The sequence below is a fragment of the Plenodomus lingam genome (genome assembly GCF_022343315.1).
Source record: "Plenodomus lingam strain CAN1 chromosome Unknown contig_26, whole genome shotgun sequence".
NCBI classification, from domain to species: Eukaryota; Fungi; Ascomycota; class Dothideomycetes; order Pleosporales; family Leptosphaeriaceae; genus Plenodomus; species Plenodomus lingam.
The window spans coordinates 2,078,020-2,090,604 of record NW_027093941.1 but is presented as its reverse complement, the minus strand read 5'-3'; the positions used below and the strand labels follow the sequence as shown (position 1 = coordinate 2,090,604).

The following is a 12,585-nucleotide window of genomic DNA, read 5'->3' as shown; positions in this document are numbered from 1 at the left end:
CCGCAGTCTCTGTACCAGCAGTCTCAGTCCCAACACTCGCGATACCCTCAATTCCCGCAGTCTCAGTACCAGCAGTCTCAGTACCAGCAGTCTCAGTACCAACACTCGCGATACCCTCGATCCCCGCAGTCTCGATTCCCGCAGTCTCGATTCCCGCAGTCTCAGTACCAGCAGTCTCAGTACCAGCAGTCTCAGTACCAGCAGTCTCAGTACCAGCAGTCTCAGTACCAGCAGTCTCAGTACCAGCAGTCTCAGTACCAACACTCGCGATACCCTCGATCCCCGCAGTCTCGATTCCCGCAGTCTCGATTCCCGCAGTCTCAGTACCAGCAGTCTCAGTACCAGCAGTCTCAGTACCAACACTCGCGATACCCTCAATCCCCGCAGTCTCGATCCCCGCAGTCTCGATTCCCGCAGTCTCGATTCCCGCAGTCTCAGTACCAGCAGTCTCAGTACCAGCAGTCTCAGTACCAGCAGTCTCAGTACCAGCAGTCTCAGTACCAGCAGTCTCAGTACCAGCAGTCTCAGTACCAACACTCGCGATACCCTCGATCCCCGCAGTCTCGATTCCCGCAGTCTCGATTCCCGCAGTCTCAGTACCAGCAGTCTCAGTACCAGCAGTCTCAGTACCAGCAGTCTCAGTACCAACACTCGCGATACCCTCGATTCCCGCAGTCTCAGTCCCAACACTCGCGATACCCTCAATTCCCGCAGTCTCAGTACCAGCAGTCTCAGTACCAGCAGTCTCAGTACCAACACTCGCGATACCCTCGATTCCCGCAGTCTCAGTCCCAACACTCGCGATACCCTCAATTCCCGCAGTCTCGATCCCCGCAGTCTCGATTCCCGCAGTCTCGATTCCCGCAGTCTTAGTACCAGCAGTCTCAGTACCAGCAGTCTCAGTACCAGCAGTCTCAGTACCAACACTCGCGATACCCTCAATCCCCGCAGTCTCGATCCCCGCAGTCTCGATCCCCGCAGTCTCGATCCCCGCAGTCTCGATTCCCGCAGTCTCAGTACCAGCAGTCTCAGTACCAGCAGTCTCAGTACCAACACTCGCGATACCCTCAATCCCCGCAGTCTCGATCCCCGCAGTCTCGATCCCCGCAGTCTCGATTCCCGCAGTCTCAGTACCAGCAGTCTCAGTACCAGCAGTCTCAGTACCAACACTCGCGATACCCTCAATCCCCGCAGTCTCGATCCCCGCAGTCTCGATCCCCGCAGTCTCGATTCCCGCAGTCTCGATTCCCGCAGTCTCGATTCCCGCAGTCTCAGTACCAGCAGTCTCAGTACCAACACTCGCGATACCCTCGATCCCCGCAGTCTCGATTCCCGCAGTCTCGATTCCCGCAGTCTCAGTACCAGCAGTCTCAGTACCAGCAGTCTCAGTACCAACACTCGCGATACCCTCAATCCCCGCAGTCTCGATCCCCGCAGTCTCGATCCCCGCAGTCTCGATCCCCGCAGTCTCGATTCCCGCAGTCTCAGTACCAGCAGTCTCAGTACCAGCAGTCTCAGTACCAACACTCGCGATACCCTCAATCCCCGCAGTCTCGATCCCCGCAGTCTCGATCCCCGCAGTCTCGATTCCCGCAGTCTCGATTCCCGCAGTCTCGATTCCCGCAGTCTCAGTACCAGCAGTCTCAGTACCAACACTCGCGATACCCTCGATCCCCGCAGTCTCGATTCCCGCAGTCTCGATTCCCGCAGTCTCAGTACCAGCAGTCTCAGTACCAGCAGTCTCAGTACCAGCAGTCTCAGTACCAGCAGTCTCAGTACCAGCAGTCTCAGTACCAGCAGTCTCAGTGCCAACCATTGTGATACCAACAATCTCTATACCAGTAGTCTCCCAACCAACAGCCTCTGTACCAGCAGTCTCCGTGCCAGCAGTCTCCGTGCCAGCAGTCTCCGTGCCAGCAGTCTCCTTACCTCTGCCGTCAATCTCCATACCGGCAGTCTCAGTACCAGCGGTCTCAGTACCAGCGGTCTCAGTACCAGCGGTCTCAGTACCAGCGGTTTCAGTACCAGCTGTCTCAGTACCAGCGGTCTCCGTGCCAGCAGTCTCTGTTCCAGCAGTCTCGATATCAGTGCCTCTGCCAATCCTCTCCGTTCCTACAGTCTCAATATTGGTACCTCTGCCGTCGCTCCCGATACCAGAAGTTTCGATCCCAGCAATCTCCGTGCCAGCCCCATATGCGTTCCCGCCTCGTATCTCTGACATCTTGAGTGCACTTGGTATCACTGGTTTGTCTAGCCCGATTGTCAATGCTCCGACTCTAGGTCCATCAAGTATCCCGGATGCTACAGCCGTTCCCACTCAGGGTTCTTCGGGTGCTTTGGGTTCTCCAACTCTCGGTCCATTCGGTACTTCAGGTGTTCTAACTTTAATCCCATCAGTCGTTTCAAGTGTCCTGACTCTGTTCCCATCAGGTGCATCAGGTGTTTTCTCAAGCGCTCCAACTCTAGGCCCATCGGGTGTTCTAGGTATTCCTTCAGGCGCACCAATGCCAGACCCGTCTAATGCTTCAGGCGTCCCCATTAATAGTGCTTCCGGTGTTCCTTCCGGTGTTTCTTCCGGTGTTCCAACTCTAAGCCTATCAGGTGCTTCAGGTGCTTCAGGTGCTCCTTCAGGTGCTCTAACCCAAGTTGCATCAGGTGTTCTCACTCAGGTCGCCTCAGGGTTTCCCACTCTAGGTGTCTCAGGTGTTCCCACTCTAGGCGCCTCAGGAATCCCTACCCTAATTATCTCCAGTGTTCTTCCAGGTGCCTCAGGACTTCCTACTCTAGGTGCTTCAGGACTTCCTATTCCAGGTGCCTCAGGTATTCCCACTCTAGGTGCTTCAGGACTTCCTATTCCAGGTGCCTCAGGACTTCCCACTCTAGGTGCCTCAGGAATCCCTACCCTAATTATCTCCAGTGTTCTTCCAGGTGCCTCAGGACTTCCTACTCTAGGTGCTTCAGGACTTCCTATTCCAGGTGCCTCAGGAATCCCTACCCTAATTATCTCCAGTGTTCTTCCAGGCGCCTCAGTAAATTCCACCCTAAGTATCTCCGGTGCTCCTCCAGGTGCCTCAGGGCTTCCCACTCTAGGTGCTTCAGGACTTCCTATTCCAGGTGCCTCAGGACTTCCCACTCTAGGTGCCTCAGGAATCCCTACCCTAATTATCTCCAGTGTTCTTCCAGGCGCCTCAGTAATCTCCACCCTAAGTATCTCCGGTGCTCCTCCAGGCGCTTCAGGGGCTTCAACTCCGGGCGCTTCAACCCAAGGTCCTTCGGGTGCTTTAGGTGCTACAACCCAAATTATTTCAACTCCAAATGCTCTAGGCGCTTCAACTCAGGGCACTGGTGCCTTAGGTACTTTGACTCAATTCACAACTCTAGGTGCTTCAGGCGCTTTGACCCAAGGTCCTGGTGCTCCTTCTGGTGCTCCTAGCGTTTCTTCTGGTCTTCCTGGTCTTCCTGGTCTTCCTGGTCTTCCTGGTCTTCCTGGTCTTCCTGGTCTTCCTGGTCTTCCTTCAGCTTCTGGTGTTTCTTCAGCTTCTGGTGTTCCTTCAGCTTCTGGTGTTCCTTCAGGTGCTGCTTCTGGTGTTCCTTCAGGTGCTGCTTCCGGTGTTCCTTCAGGTGCTGCTTCTGGTGTTCCTTCAGGTGCTGCTTCTGGTGTTCCTTCAGGTGCTGCTTCTGGTGTTCCTTCAGGTGCTGCTTCTGGTGTTCCTTCAGGTGCTGCTTCTGGTGTTCCTTCAGGTGCTGCTTCTGTTGTTCCAACTCAAGATCCTAATGTTCCGGGTACTCCAACTCAGGGTGCTTCTACTCCGGTTTCTCCTCCCATTAGCTCGTCATTGCCAACGTTGAATTACATGCCCCCATATGGTCATAACAGGCAACCTGGACAAATTGCTCCAAGCGGCCAGCCAACGACTATGTTTGTCGCAACTGCATTGCCGCTTGCGAGTAACCCACAGATGGGTTCAAATGATCCATTTGCATGTCCTCAGGTGGAAGGTACCATATATACTAGTGATTGTGGTGCCCAGTACAACTTGGAATGTCACTCGGATCGACATGGATCGTACAGTAAGTTCTGCCAGCCTGTATGTAGATTATCCCAACTGACATGATCTACAGTGACCAGACGTCCTTTACTCGCCAATTTTTTGATCGATTGCATCAAAGCATGCGATAACACACCAGGATGTGTGGATGTTTCTTACACAGACGGTACACCTGGTCCCTGCTTCTTAAAGAGCACATTCGGGGTCAGAGTGAACAGCCACCAAGTGGTAGGCGCGCGCAAAATCTCCGCCTGTACGATGGCGAACTCCAGGCTCAAACTCCATCGTAAACGCGTTCTCAAACCTAATCACACCGTCAAGCGCGTCACTGCTGGACCTGACTTCACATTCACATCGTTGAATACGGCGAGCACAACGATCAGCAGTACCAAAACTCAAACTATAACCTTGTAAGACGCACTTTTTTTGTCTCCTGTGGTCCATTTGCTGACAAGATAACAGCACTTTCACACCCACTACTACTCTCCTAGGTACTTCGACGGCCTACTATTCGTCAGCAACAACGCTTTCTTCTACGACTGCGGTAACAGTGACAAGCCTAGTCACTACTACTCTGGCACTGCCATTGTGTCCTACGACTACTTCCACAGCCGCTCGCTAAGCATCGTTCCATGGAAGGCATCATGCTACACTATATGGAAGGTGACAATGTGTTTGGTTGTTACATCTAAACCACAGTACCGTTCATCTAGCCTATAGATGAACTTTGTTTCTTGTTTTATATTTTCAAACTTGTTGATAATGTATAATGTAATCTGAATAACAGTAAAACAATATATTATATTGGCTACTTCCTCTTCGCCATTTTGACCGATGTAAACTACGATGTTAAGATATTACATTGCCAGAGCGGTTTGCACTCACACTAAGCAGATGCAATATGATTTTTGAAGGATTACCACCAGTACGGCTCTTGTTATTCCTGTACAATCTCAAAGGCCAGGAGAAATCCGAGATACTGTCTTAGGTCCACCATAGTCTCGCAACTTCTACCAAAATAATGGTAAAAGGTTTTGTTCTCTAACAGAATCGAGACGATGGGCTCTTAAAACTCCCACTTTCTAGGTTTCAAGTCTCGGAGGCATTAGGGAGCTCAAAGGTAATCAATGGGTGCTCTTTGGATAAATCGTGAAAGGCGCAACGCGCCGCCATCCAATGCTCAACTTGAAGATCCCCGTTAGTCGGATCCAACAAGGTACTTTGGTGATGGGCCAGAGAAAACTACCCGAAAGCTTCTGTTCGTACCCCAGAGATTATCAGTTGTAATTGTGCAGACCTGGAATGTATATCCTTGTAGGTGATGATTCGAAGCTCTGCGGGAGCAGCATGAAGGTTTCTTTTCTGCTGATACAGTAACTCGGAATATACTTGGTAATCTATGAGGTTGAATGTCCAGTTCAGTAAACATCCTGCAGCAGAAGAAGTTTTGCACAATACGTTTCCTCCTGCTGATTTCCCTTCTAGTACAACCAGCTTTTCACGCATCTTTAGTCCTGGTAATCTTATCACGAGGTTTAATGTTCCTGAGTACGGGATGATGTGATTAATCTACTGAGTACCTAACATGTTTTACATTGAGTACAGGGAGCGAATCTTCGAATCTTTATAAAAATGCACGCGATGAAAATATTATGCACTTCGTTAGGGTGAGAGCGGAACTAGCCATCTAACATGGCAGATGGACCAAACTCCATGAGCGGCTACCATATGGTAGTACAGATCTAATGATTATACGTGTCAATATGCGGAAACCGTGCATGTGGATAATTCACGATAATCAGTCGTTTGTCAGTGATGCCACAGTCGCTTGAAGATCGCATGGTCTACGGAGGGTAAGTTGCTGGCATTGTAGGTCCGTCAAGCTGTCATCATTTGAAATGGCGACACTCGTGTCTCTATTGACCTGGTGCAAGTAGGTTTCTGCACTTGTTTCGGAGATTTTCGTCCTATCTATGGATGGCTCACCAGCGCGCAGCTCTAGACTTCATGCGTTCCACCCGCGGACTTTGAGCGGTACGGCTACTGCTTTCTTCTCGCCCATGCAATTCTTCCGAAGCAGAAAGTAATTAGAGTTTCCCTTGGGCGAAATTCAAATCTCGTCGCAAATTGTACTTTGTTATAAACACTATTGATCAAGCTCAATCTCTAGCCTCACACGAGGTACATCCTGGCTTCCCTTCGGCATCAAATACGTGAAGTTCCAGAACTCAAAATCGCTATCAGCACGTTAGCAAACCCATCCACTCATCCCAATATCGATTCCAACAAAGAGATAACTTACTTGATCACACTGCCCGCCCCACCGCGCAGCCCATTAAACGTGACGGTGTAGTTTGCATCCACAGACCCCGTGACGTTGACCTTCACCCCCTCCACATCCTCCCATCCCCTGACATCCCTCTTGCCACCCCACCCGTTCGTCCCCACTAAAAATGAAAACCCACTATCACTGCTGTTACCCTCCGGATAACTCAATTCCAGCAAACGTTCTTGCACATGCACATCCAGCGCCTTGGTTTGCGCGTACAAGCTCATCCATCCTACACTCCCGTCCTTCCTTCCCCACTGCACAACTGCAGGATTGAAGCTCCTCTGGTTTCTCGCCGGACCACCAACCACGGTTTCGGAAAATGACTCGGCGCCAATGGTTAGGTTGTCAGATATCCAGGCGGTGATGTTGCGGGGGTAGGTGTCGTAGGGAGGTGAGAATGCGGAGGTGGTGACGGTATGCGGGCCGGGAAAGTTGGTGAGGGCGGAGAGAGTCGTGTTGGGAACAAGAGTGTTGTGGAAGGGGGCGAGAATGGCGATGAGGGGGGAAATGGCGAAGTCATTTTTGTGGCCCATTGCGTATGGCTGTGGAGCTTGTCAGTGTGTCCATCACAGATTGAAATGAATAGCTTTGGGCGAGTTCCGGAAAGTTGAGAGGAGTACGACATACCTTTGAATCCACAGGTGCATCCTCCTTGCCAACAAGCGTCCACATCTGCAACGCCAGGATACTCAAGTACTTGTTCATGTCGAACCCGTAACTTCGGTCCCATGGTCCTGCTACATTCTTCATGTTCGCATTGTATAGCTCGCCCAAAGATGTCCAGGTATGTTTGATCATCTCTCCTCCATACTGGCCCATGAGACTATCCTGTGGCATATACTTCGCCCACAGCGTCAGCGCGAACAGAGAAACGCCTGCATAAGTCCCCGAATTGAACTCGGAAAGCGTGTTGTCGCGGGTGAAGAGGTCAATGACTTCCTTTGCGTATGCTTCGCCCGCGACAGTCATGTTCGAGTCGTTTGCCCGTCGTCCCACCCAGCCTGATACGAAAGCCCGCATGATTGATGGATTGCTGTAGGCAGGATATAGATTATCGTCATCGAGACCGCCGACGCGATAGCTGTCGCCGATAGTAGTGTTAAATAGACTCTCTAGCATGTAATCCCGAGTGTGCTGAGGAATGAGATGTGAGAATTCTTCCAGCATGACGACAAATGTAGTGCCGATGAAACCTCGCCAGTTCGGATCCCAAGAATTATAGATGACTGCAGGATACTGTTCTGTTCCGACCGTTGGCTCTTCAGGGTAAATTTGGTAGTCTCCGAACCTACGCTCCGTCAGAAGGGTTCCATGTACGATGAGCGTGAATTTCGGGAAGCTCTACTCACCACTGCTGACTCTCATTCTTGATTTGCGCCCCAATGACATTCTCTACAATCCTCACTGCCTGCTCAACATCATCCGGCTCATTGCGAGCCAACAAACCCGCCGCATACCAGACACTGTGTCTTGTATCATGCGTCAATGCCGTCGCATCAAGGTTAAACAGATATCCTTTCTCATGGTCATAATACATGTCCATCCAGTCCATCGACTCGTGCAACAGGTTGGTCGCATGGCTTTGCGTATCGTTGCGCTTCTGCACGTTGCGCCTTGCAAAAGCGCTGTGGGACAGCAGCGTCAACGCAAGCCATGATTTGGGTATCGCGACCATCGTGGGAAATTGGGATGTGACGGAAGTGGTAATGCAGGGAAGAGCGCCATTGTAGGTTTATACTCTATTCAAGCCGTTCCCAACTCTACATCCAATCCTCGGCTCGCCATCGAAATTTCGGTATGGCGGACGCCGATCCCATACCTTGCGGGGGGCAAGAAGTTTTGGGACGAAAAATCCGGGGCACTAGATAGGGTTTTGTGGGGTTTCGGTGGAATCGTATACGAGAAGGGCGGAGGTGAAGACGATTTCGTGGTGCTTGGCCCGGCTTGACTGGTAAGTCTGGCTAGAAAGTCAGGTTCATGACTCAGTAGTTCTTCATATACACAATAGACATCCTCATGAATACGGTCCTCTTTTCTGCAGTCCTGAGAATTCATGCAAATTATTGTTTCTTGAAGACAAGTAATATTTCAGGAAATGCATCGATCGAAATACTGAACATATCACAATACACTTTCTCAAATCTGATGGCCAGGACGAGATAGATGTTGTAATCTTCGGGTATCTAGAATCTTCATCTCTACTTATGGCCTCGTCTGAGTAACAAATTCTATTCAAGTCTGCCGCCCAAAGGCCAACTTTGCCTGTCCTTTCTCCTTACCAGCACCTGTGCCTCCCTTTCCAGCACCACTACCCGGTAGTCTTCCTCTCCCTCGCCCAGATTTTTGCACAGCAGGGATTTTTCTTGCATTCTGGGCAGTAGTCAATGGGGACTGTCGCTCCTCGTGTCTCATCTCCTTTGACAACTCCAGCGCAAAATGATAGTCGACATGTTCAGCTTCCTCGTGAAGAGGTAGGTGGACATTACACTTTGCACAAAAGTATGTCTCAATGTGTTGGTGTGATGGAGGTTTAGGTTGGGGAATTGGCGTTTCTGGAATATCAGGTTGGTGCTGCTGGTGATGCTCGTGATGAGAATGTGAAGGAGCGAGTGGCTGTGCTGAAGGTGGCGTATCAGGTGGGCAATCGCCATTATTGTTCGAGTCAAAGTGATTCAATGCCGGCGGTGTAGAAGGTCTCTCTAAATCATCGGAATTCAACGTCGCGGATTCTTCGTCCCCATCAGCATCGTCGTCATCTTCTGTCTCATCTCTAGTCGATTCGCTATGCGCTTTCATCAAAATGGCTCGTGCGGCATCAAAGTCCTTCCTCTTTTCATCCTTTGGCCCAAAGAAATTTGCAATATTGCCTTTGGTTCGCCTTCGTTTGGATGGCCGTTCGTGAATGCTGGAACTACTCATAATAGAGCGTCCTGCGGTCGACATCATGGCTTTTGCTTCATCGCCGCGCACAAGGAAACCACCGATTCCTTTGTTGTTTGTGACGCCATCTTCGAAGCCGCCGACGCTCAAGGAGAGATTAGCGCAAGGCCATGCTCGTCCATCGACGACAACTTGAGCGAGGAGGTTCTTGGCGAGGTCGAAGAGAATGGCTTCGGAGAGGGGCTTGCCTTGAGGTATAGGCGCTTGACGACTGCGTGTTTGTGCACCTTGGCGATGGTGCAAGTTGATAGTTTTGGGACGGCGCTTATTTTCTAGGACGCCTTCCTCGACACAGCGGGAGAAGATGTCTGCTACAAAGATGCGGAGCCAGCGGACGCCTTGTTCGAAGGAGTTAATGGATGGTCGGAAGGACTTTGCCGAGAGCATGCTTTTGATTTGGGTTCGGGGGTTGACTTCACTGTTGTCCTCGCCGCGGATAGTTGAATAGAGCCAGGTTCCTGTGTCATCCCCCAGCTTCTTCAATTGCTCGAGTGGCTGGTCCATGAGGTCTCTGACCTTGTCCGTGCCGAACATGGCAACCACCTCGTCGCCCAGCTTACCGCCCAGCATTCTGATCTTGGTGAACTTCATATCTCCCAAAAAGTGCTTTACCGCACGATTTCGAATGACGGTCTGTTGATTCGGTTTCTTGTAACCGGAGCCCAGCTTCGACAGCATCTTGTTTCTCGCCACACCTGCTGAGCATGTATAGCCCAATGTATTTTTGATGTGCCTCCTCACTTCTCTGACAATCTCCGATGCAATGACCATACACACATCATCCCAATCTGGATCGGCGTCCTCGCCATCCTCCTCGCCAGTTTCCACCAGCGCATCGGCTGCCCAGTCCAACACAGTGGTTGGTACCTTGGGCAGCCTCTCCGTTGGATCCTCGTACGGCGCTGGGCCCCTCAACTCAGGATATCTGTCGAGGAGTATAGTATGCACCTGTGCGCTCAGATCCATGAACACCTCATCAATGCTCGCTTTCTCTACCCGCTGCTCTTTCTCTGGCAACGCCTCCTTGATACATTGCAGAATCTTCCGACTCGCCTGGCGATACGGGTCCAAACTGACTTTATGCGTCGACATGTCTTTGAATGAATTCTCATGGTATGCCCATTTCTCGTCGCCCTCTTTCCACGTCGCTACATGTTGTAGTATGAGTTCAGGACATTGCTTCAGCGCCTCAGTACTCGTCACGTGCCGCGAAAGGCCGAAAGCACGCGCAGGGTAATTGATAGCGATGAGGCCTTGCCACTGTTGAACTGCGAGTGGTTTGTTCGGGTCGATGCCTAGGCGGACGGTTTCGCATTGCGCATAAAATGCATCGAGGTCGACGTGGGCGATTACACGGAGAGGTGTTGTCGGGCTGAAGGATTTGAGCTGGTGCAGTTGCTTGTATGTAAACTTGGATTTGGGTATGCAGCGCGGGGACGTGATGGAGAACTGAGACGACGAGGCGAAGTCGGGCGCCGGTGAGGACATTTTGGGGCGTATATCAGGGCATTATGACATGTACCATAATCATGAAGAGTACCAGGAGTAGCTGCGGGCGCGTTTGGCCGCGTGCCAGGACTTTAGTGGTCGAGATGGTTGAATCCACGCTTCACGTCGCGTGTTCCCGCGATCCCGTGCATGCGCGTCATTCATCCATGTGAAATCGCGCTAGCCACATCGGGCAAATCAGATCGCAGCTCGAGCTCCGTATCATGGGCATCTATCTATATAAAATCTATGAACACTGGCAAAATGCTACACCTCAAAGGTCAAGCACAAGTACCATTGTTTTCGGACTTGCACCTGAGTGCCATCAATATCTTCATGAGGCTTGGTAATGGTCATAAAAGCATGATGTTGTGGAAATTACACATGCAAATCGCAGTTGGGAATTCCTGATAATGTGTTACGATCTTCCCTATATCCCATTGAACTCTCCCACCATCTGGTGCACGGATTCTTGGAGCCCCGAGCCATATCCAAGGAGCAGTGTGTGGGGATATTTTGCCCGAATGAGGACGTCCTTGACAAAGCGAGGCTGTAGATGATATTGGGATCGGTGAACCTATGATGAGAAGAACTAGACTGTTGGATGGCTTGAGGAATCTTACACAGGGAAACAAGTAAACAGTATCAATGCAAAACTCAAAATCTACAGTTTCTTCTACGTATCTTTTGTACTTCGACACATCTAGTAATTTGTTGTTTGCCGGTCGTCTACGCGTCATCATAAGCTCTCTGCCACTGCAAAGTCGAGTTTCCAGATTTGTACTTACAATTCGCGCCCATGGCTTTTCTCAACTTCAACGTCACAGCCTCCGCCTCCAACTCTTTTTTATCACTCGTCTGGATCTCCACAGCATACGTTCGAATCACCTGCTTGACTTGTCCGCTTTGAAACGACATCTTGGCCTTGCGCATGACTTTAGTGTTCACACCTAATCGTATCATTAGCATCGTTGAGCCATCAATCCTCCCCTTGTTACAATTCCATCTCGAAAGTTCTGCGCGAGCCCTCTCAAGCAGCAAAAGAAAGTGTCAAAGTAAAGGATACATGGAACCCACCTTGCCAGACCACGAAAGCAAACTTGACCCGTTCTGAATATTCATCATTCCCCAACTTCATTCTCACATACGCATACGCCGCCTCATCGTCCGCCAGACTCTCTGTCATCTCGGCAATATCGCCCGTGCCGGTGCATGCCAACGTGAGATTATCCGAAGTTGCAGATGCGTACTATAGAAACAAAGGACATTAATTCTCATTCTTTACATCCTTCTCAACACGCGATTTCGGGTCATGCGTGTCGGCATGCGGAGAAAACATGCCTTCAAGATAAGCCAGGTGGTCTCGGACTTGTCGGAGCGCACATCTTCGTAGGCTTGGTTGATGTCCGGGTCAGAGAGGATATCTGCTGCGGCTGGCATGTTTGGGTGGTTTGCTGTATCTTTGCGCAGTGAGGGTTGAGGGAAGGCGAGACAGGGGTTGATGTGAAGGCTTTCTTGCGGTGAGGAAGTTGGGATGATGGACTGCCATTGACTGGGGTGGGGGTCAATGATGGGGCTAAATCTAGTGCGGGGCTAGGTTGAAGGGCCTATGCGCTAGGTAATGACGATGCGGCTGAATGGGAGGTCGCGTGCTTTGCTTCAAACGTACGTGTGAAACAGACTTGTTACAAAATCGCTGGATTTCAACATATTATCTGTATGGGGTGAGGATTTAAAATGTGTGGCCGGATAATCTTCTCGAAGGCTGTTGCAGCA

General features: G+C 50.8%; 4 protein-coding genes across 4 annotated transcripts; 1 reads left to right on the top strand and 3 right to left on the bottom strand.

Annotated features, from left to right (window-relative positions):
• Positions 1–2,504: 2,504 nt before the first annotated feature.
• IAQ61_007002 (uncharacterized protein) lies at positions 2,505–4,671 on the top strand (the record flags this gene model as incomplete). Its single annotated transcript, XM_066097394.1, has 6 exons — positions 2,505–2,928; positions 3,022–3,597; positions 3,670–3,693; positions 3,742–4,071; positions 4,123–4,459; positions 4,512–4,671. The coding sequence occupies 6 exons, from the start codon at positions 2,505–2,507 to the stop codon at positions 4,669–4,671; spliced, it is 1,851 nt and encodes a 616-aa protein (XP_065952871.1).
• Positions 4,672–6,195: 1,524 nt separating this feature from the next.
• Positions 6,196–8,056, bottom strand: IAQ61_007001 (uncharacterized protein; the record flags this gene model as incomplete). Its single annotated transcript, XM_003845844.2, has 4 exons — positions 6,196–6,286; positions 6,352–6,923; positions 7,009–7,669; positions 7,731–8,056. 4 exons carry the CDS (start codon positions 8,054–8,056, stop codon positions 6,196–6,198), a joined length of 1,650 nt encoding a protein of 549 aa, XP_003845892.1.
• Positions 8,057–8,613: 557 nt separating this feature from the next.
• IAQ61_007000 (uncharacterized protein) lies at positions 8,614–10,809 on the bottom strand (the record flags this gene model as incomplete). The annotated part of the gene is made up of 1 exon (XM_003845843.2): positions 8,614–10,809. The coding sequence occupies one exon, from the start codon at positions 10,807–10,809 to the stop codon at positions 8,614–8,616; it is 2,196 nt and encodes a 731-aa protein (XP_003845891.2).
• A 703-nt stretch (positions 10,810–11,512) lies between these two features.
• On the bottom strand, positions 11,513–12,249 carry IAQ61_006999 (uncharacterized protein; the record flags this gene model as incomplete). Its single annotated transcript, XM_066097393.1, has 4 exons — positions 11,513–11,538; positions 11,598–11,759; positions 11,887–12,058; positions 12,151–12,249. The coding sequence occupies 4 exons, from the start codon at positions 12,247–12,249 to the stop codon at positions 11,513–11,515; spliced, it is 459 nt and encodes a 152-aa protein (XP_065952870.1).
• Positions 12,250–12,585: the final 336 nt, after the last annotated feature.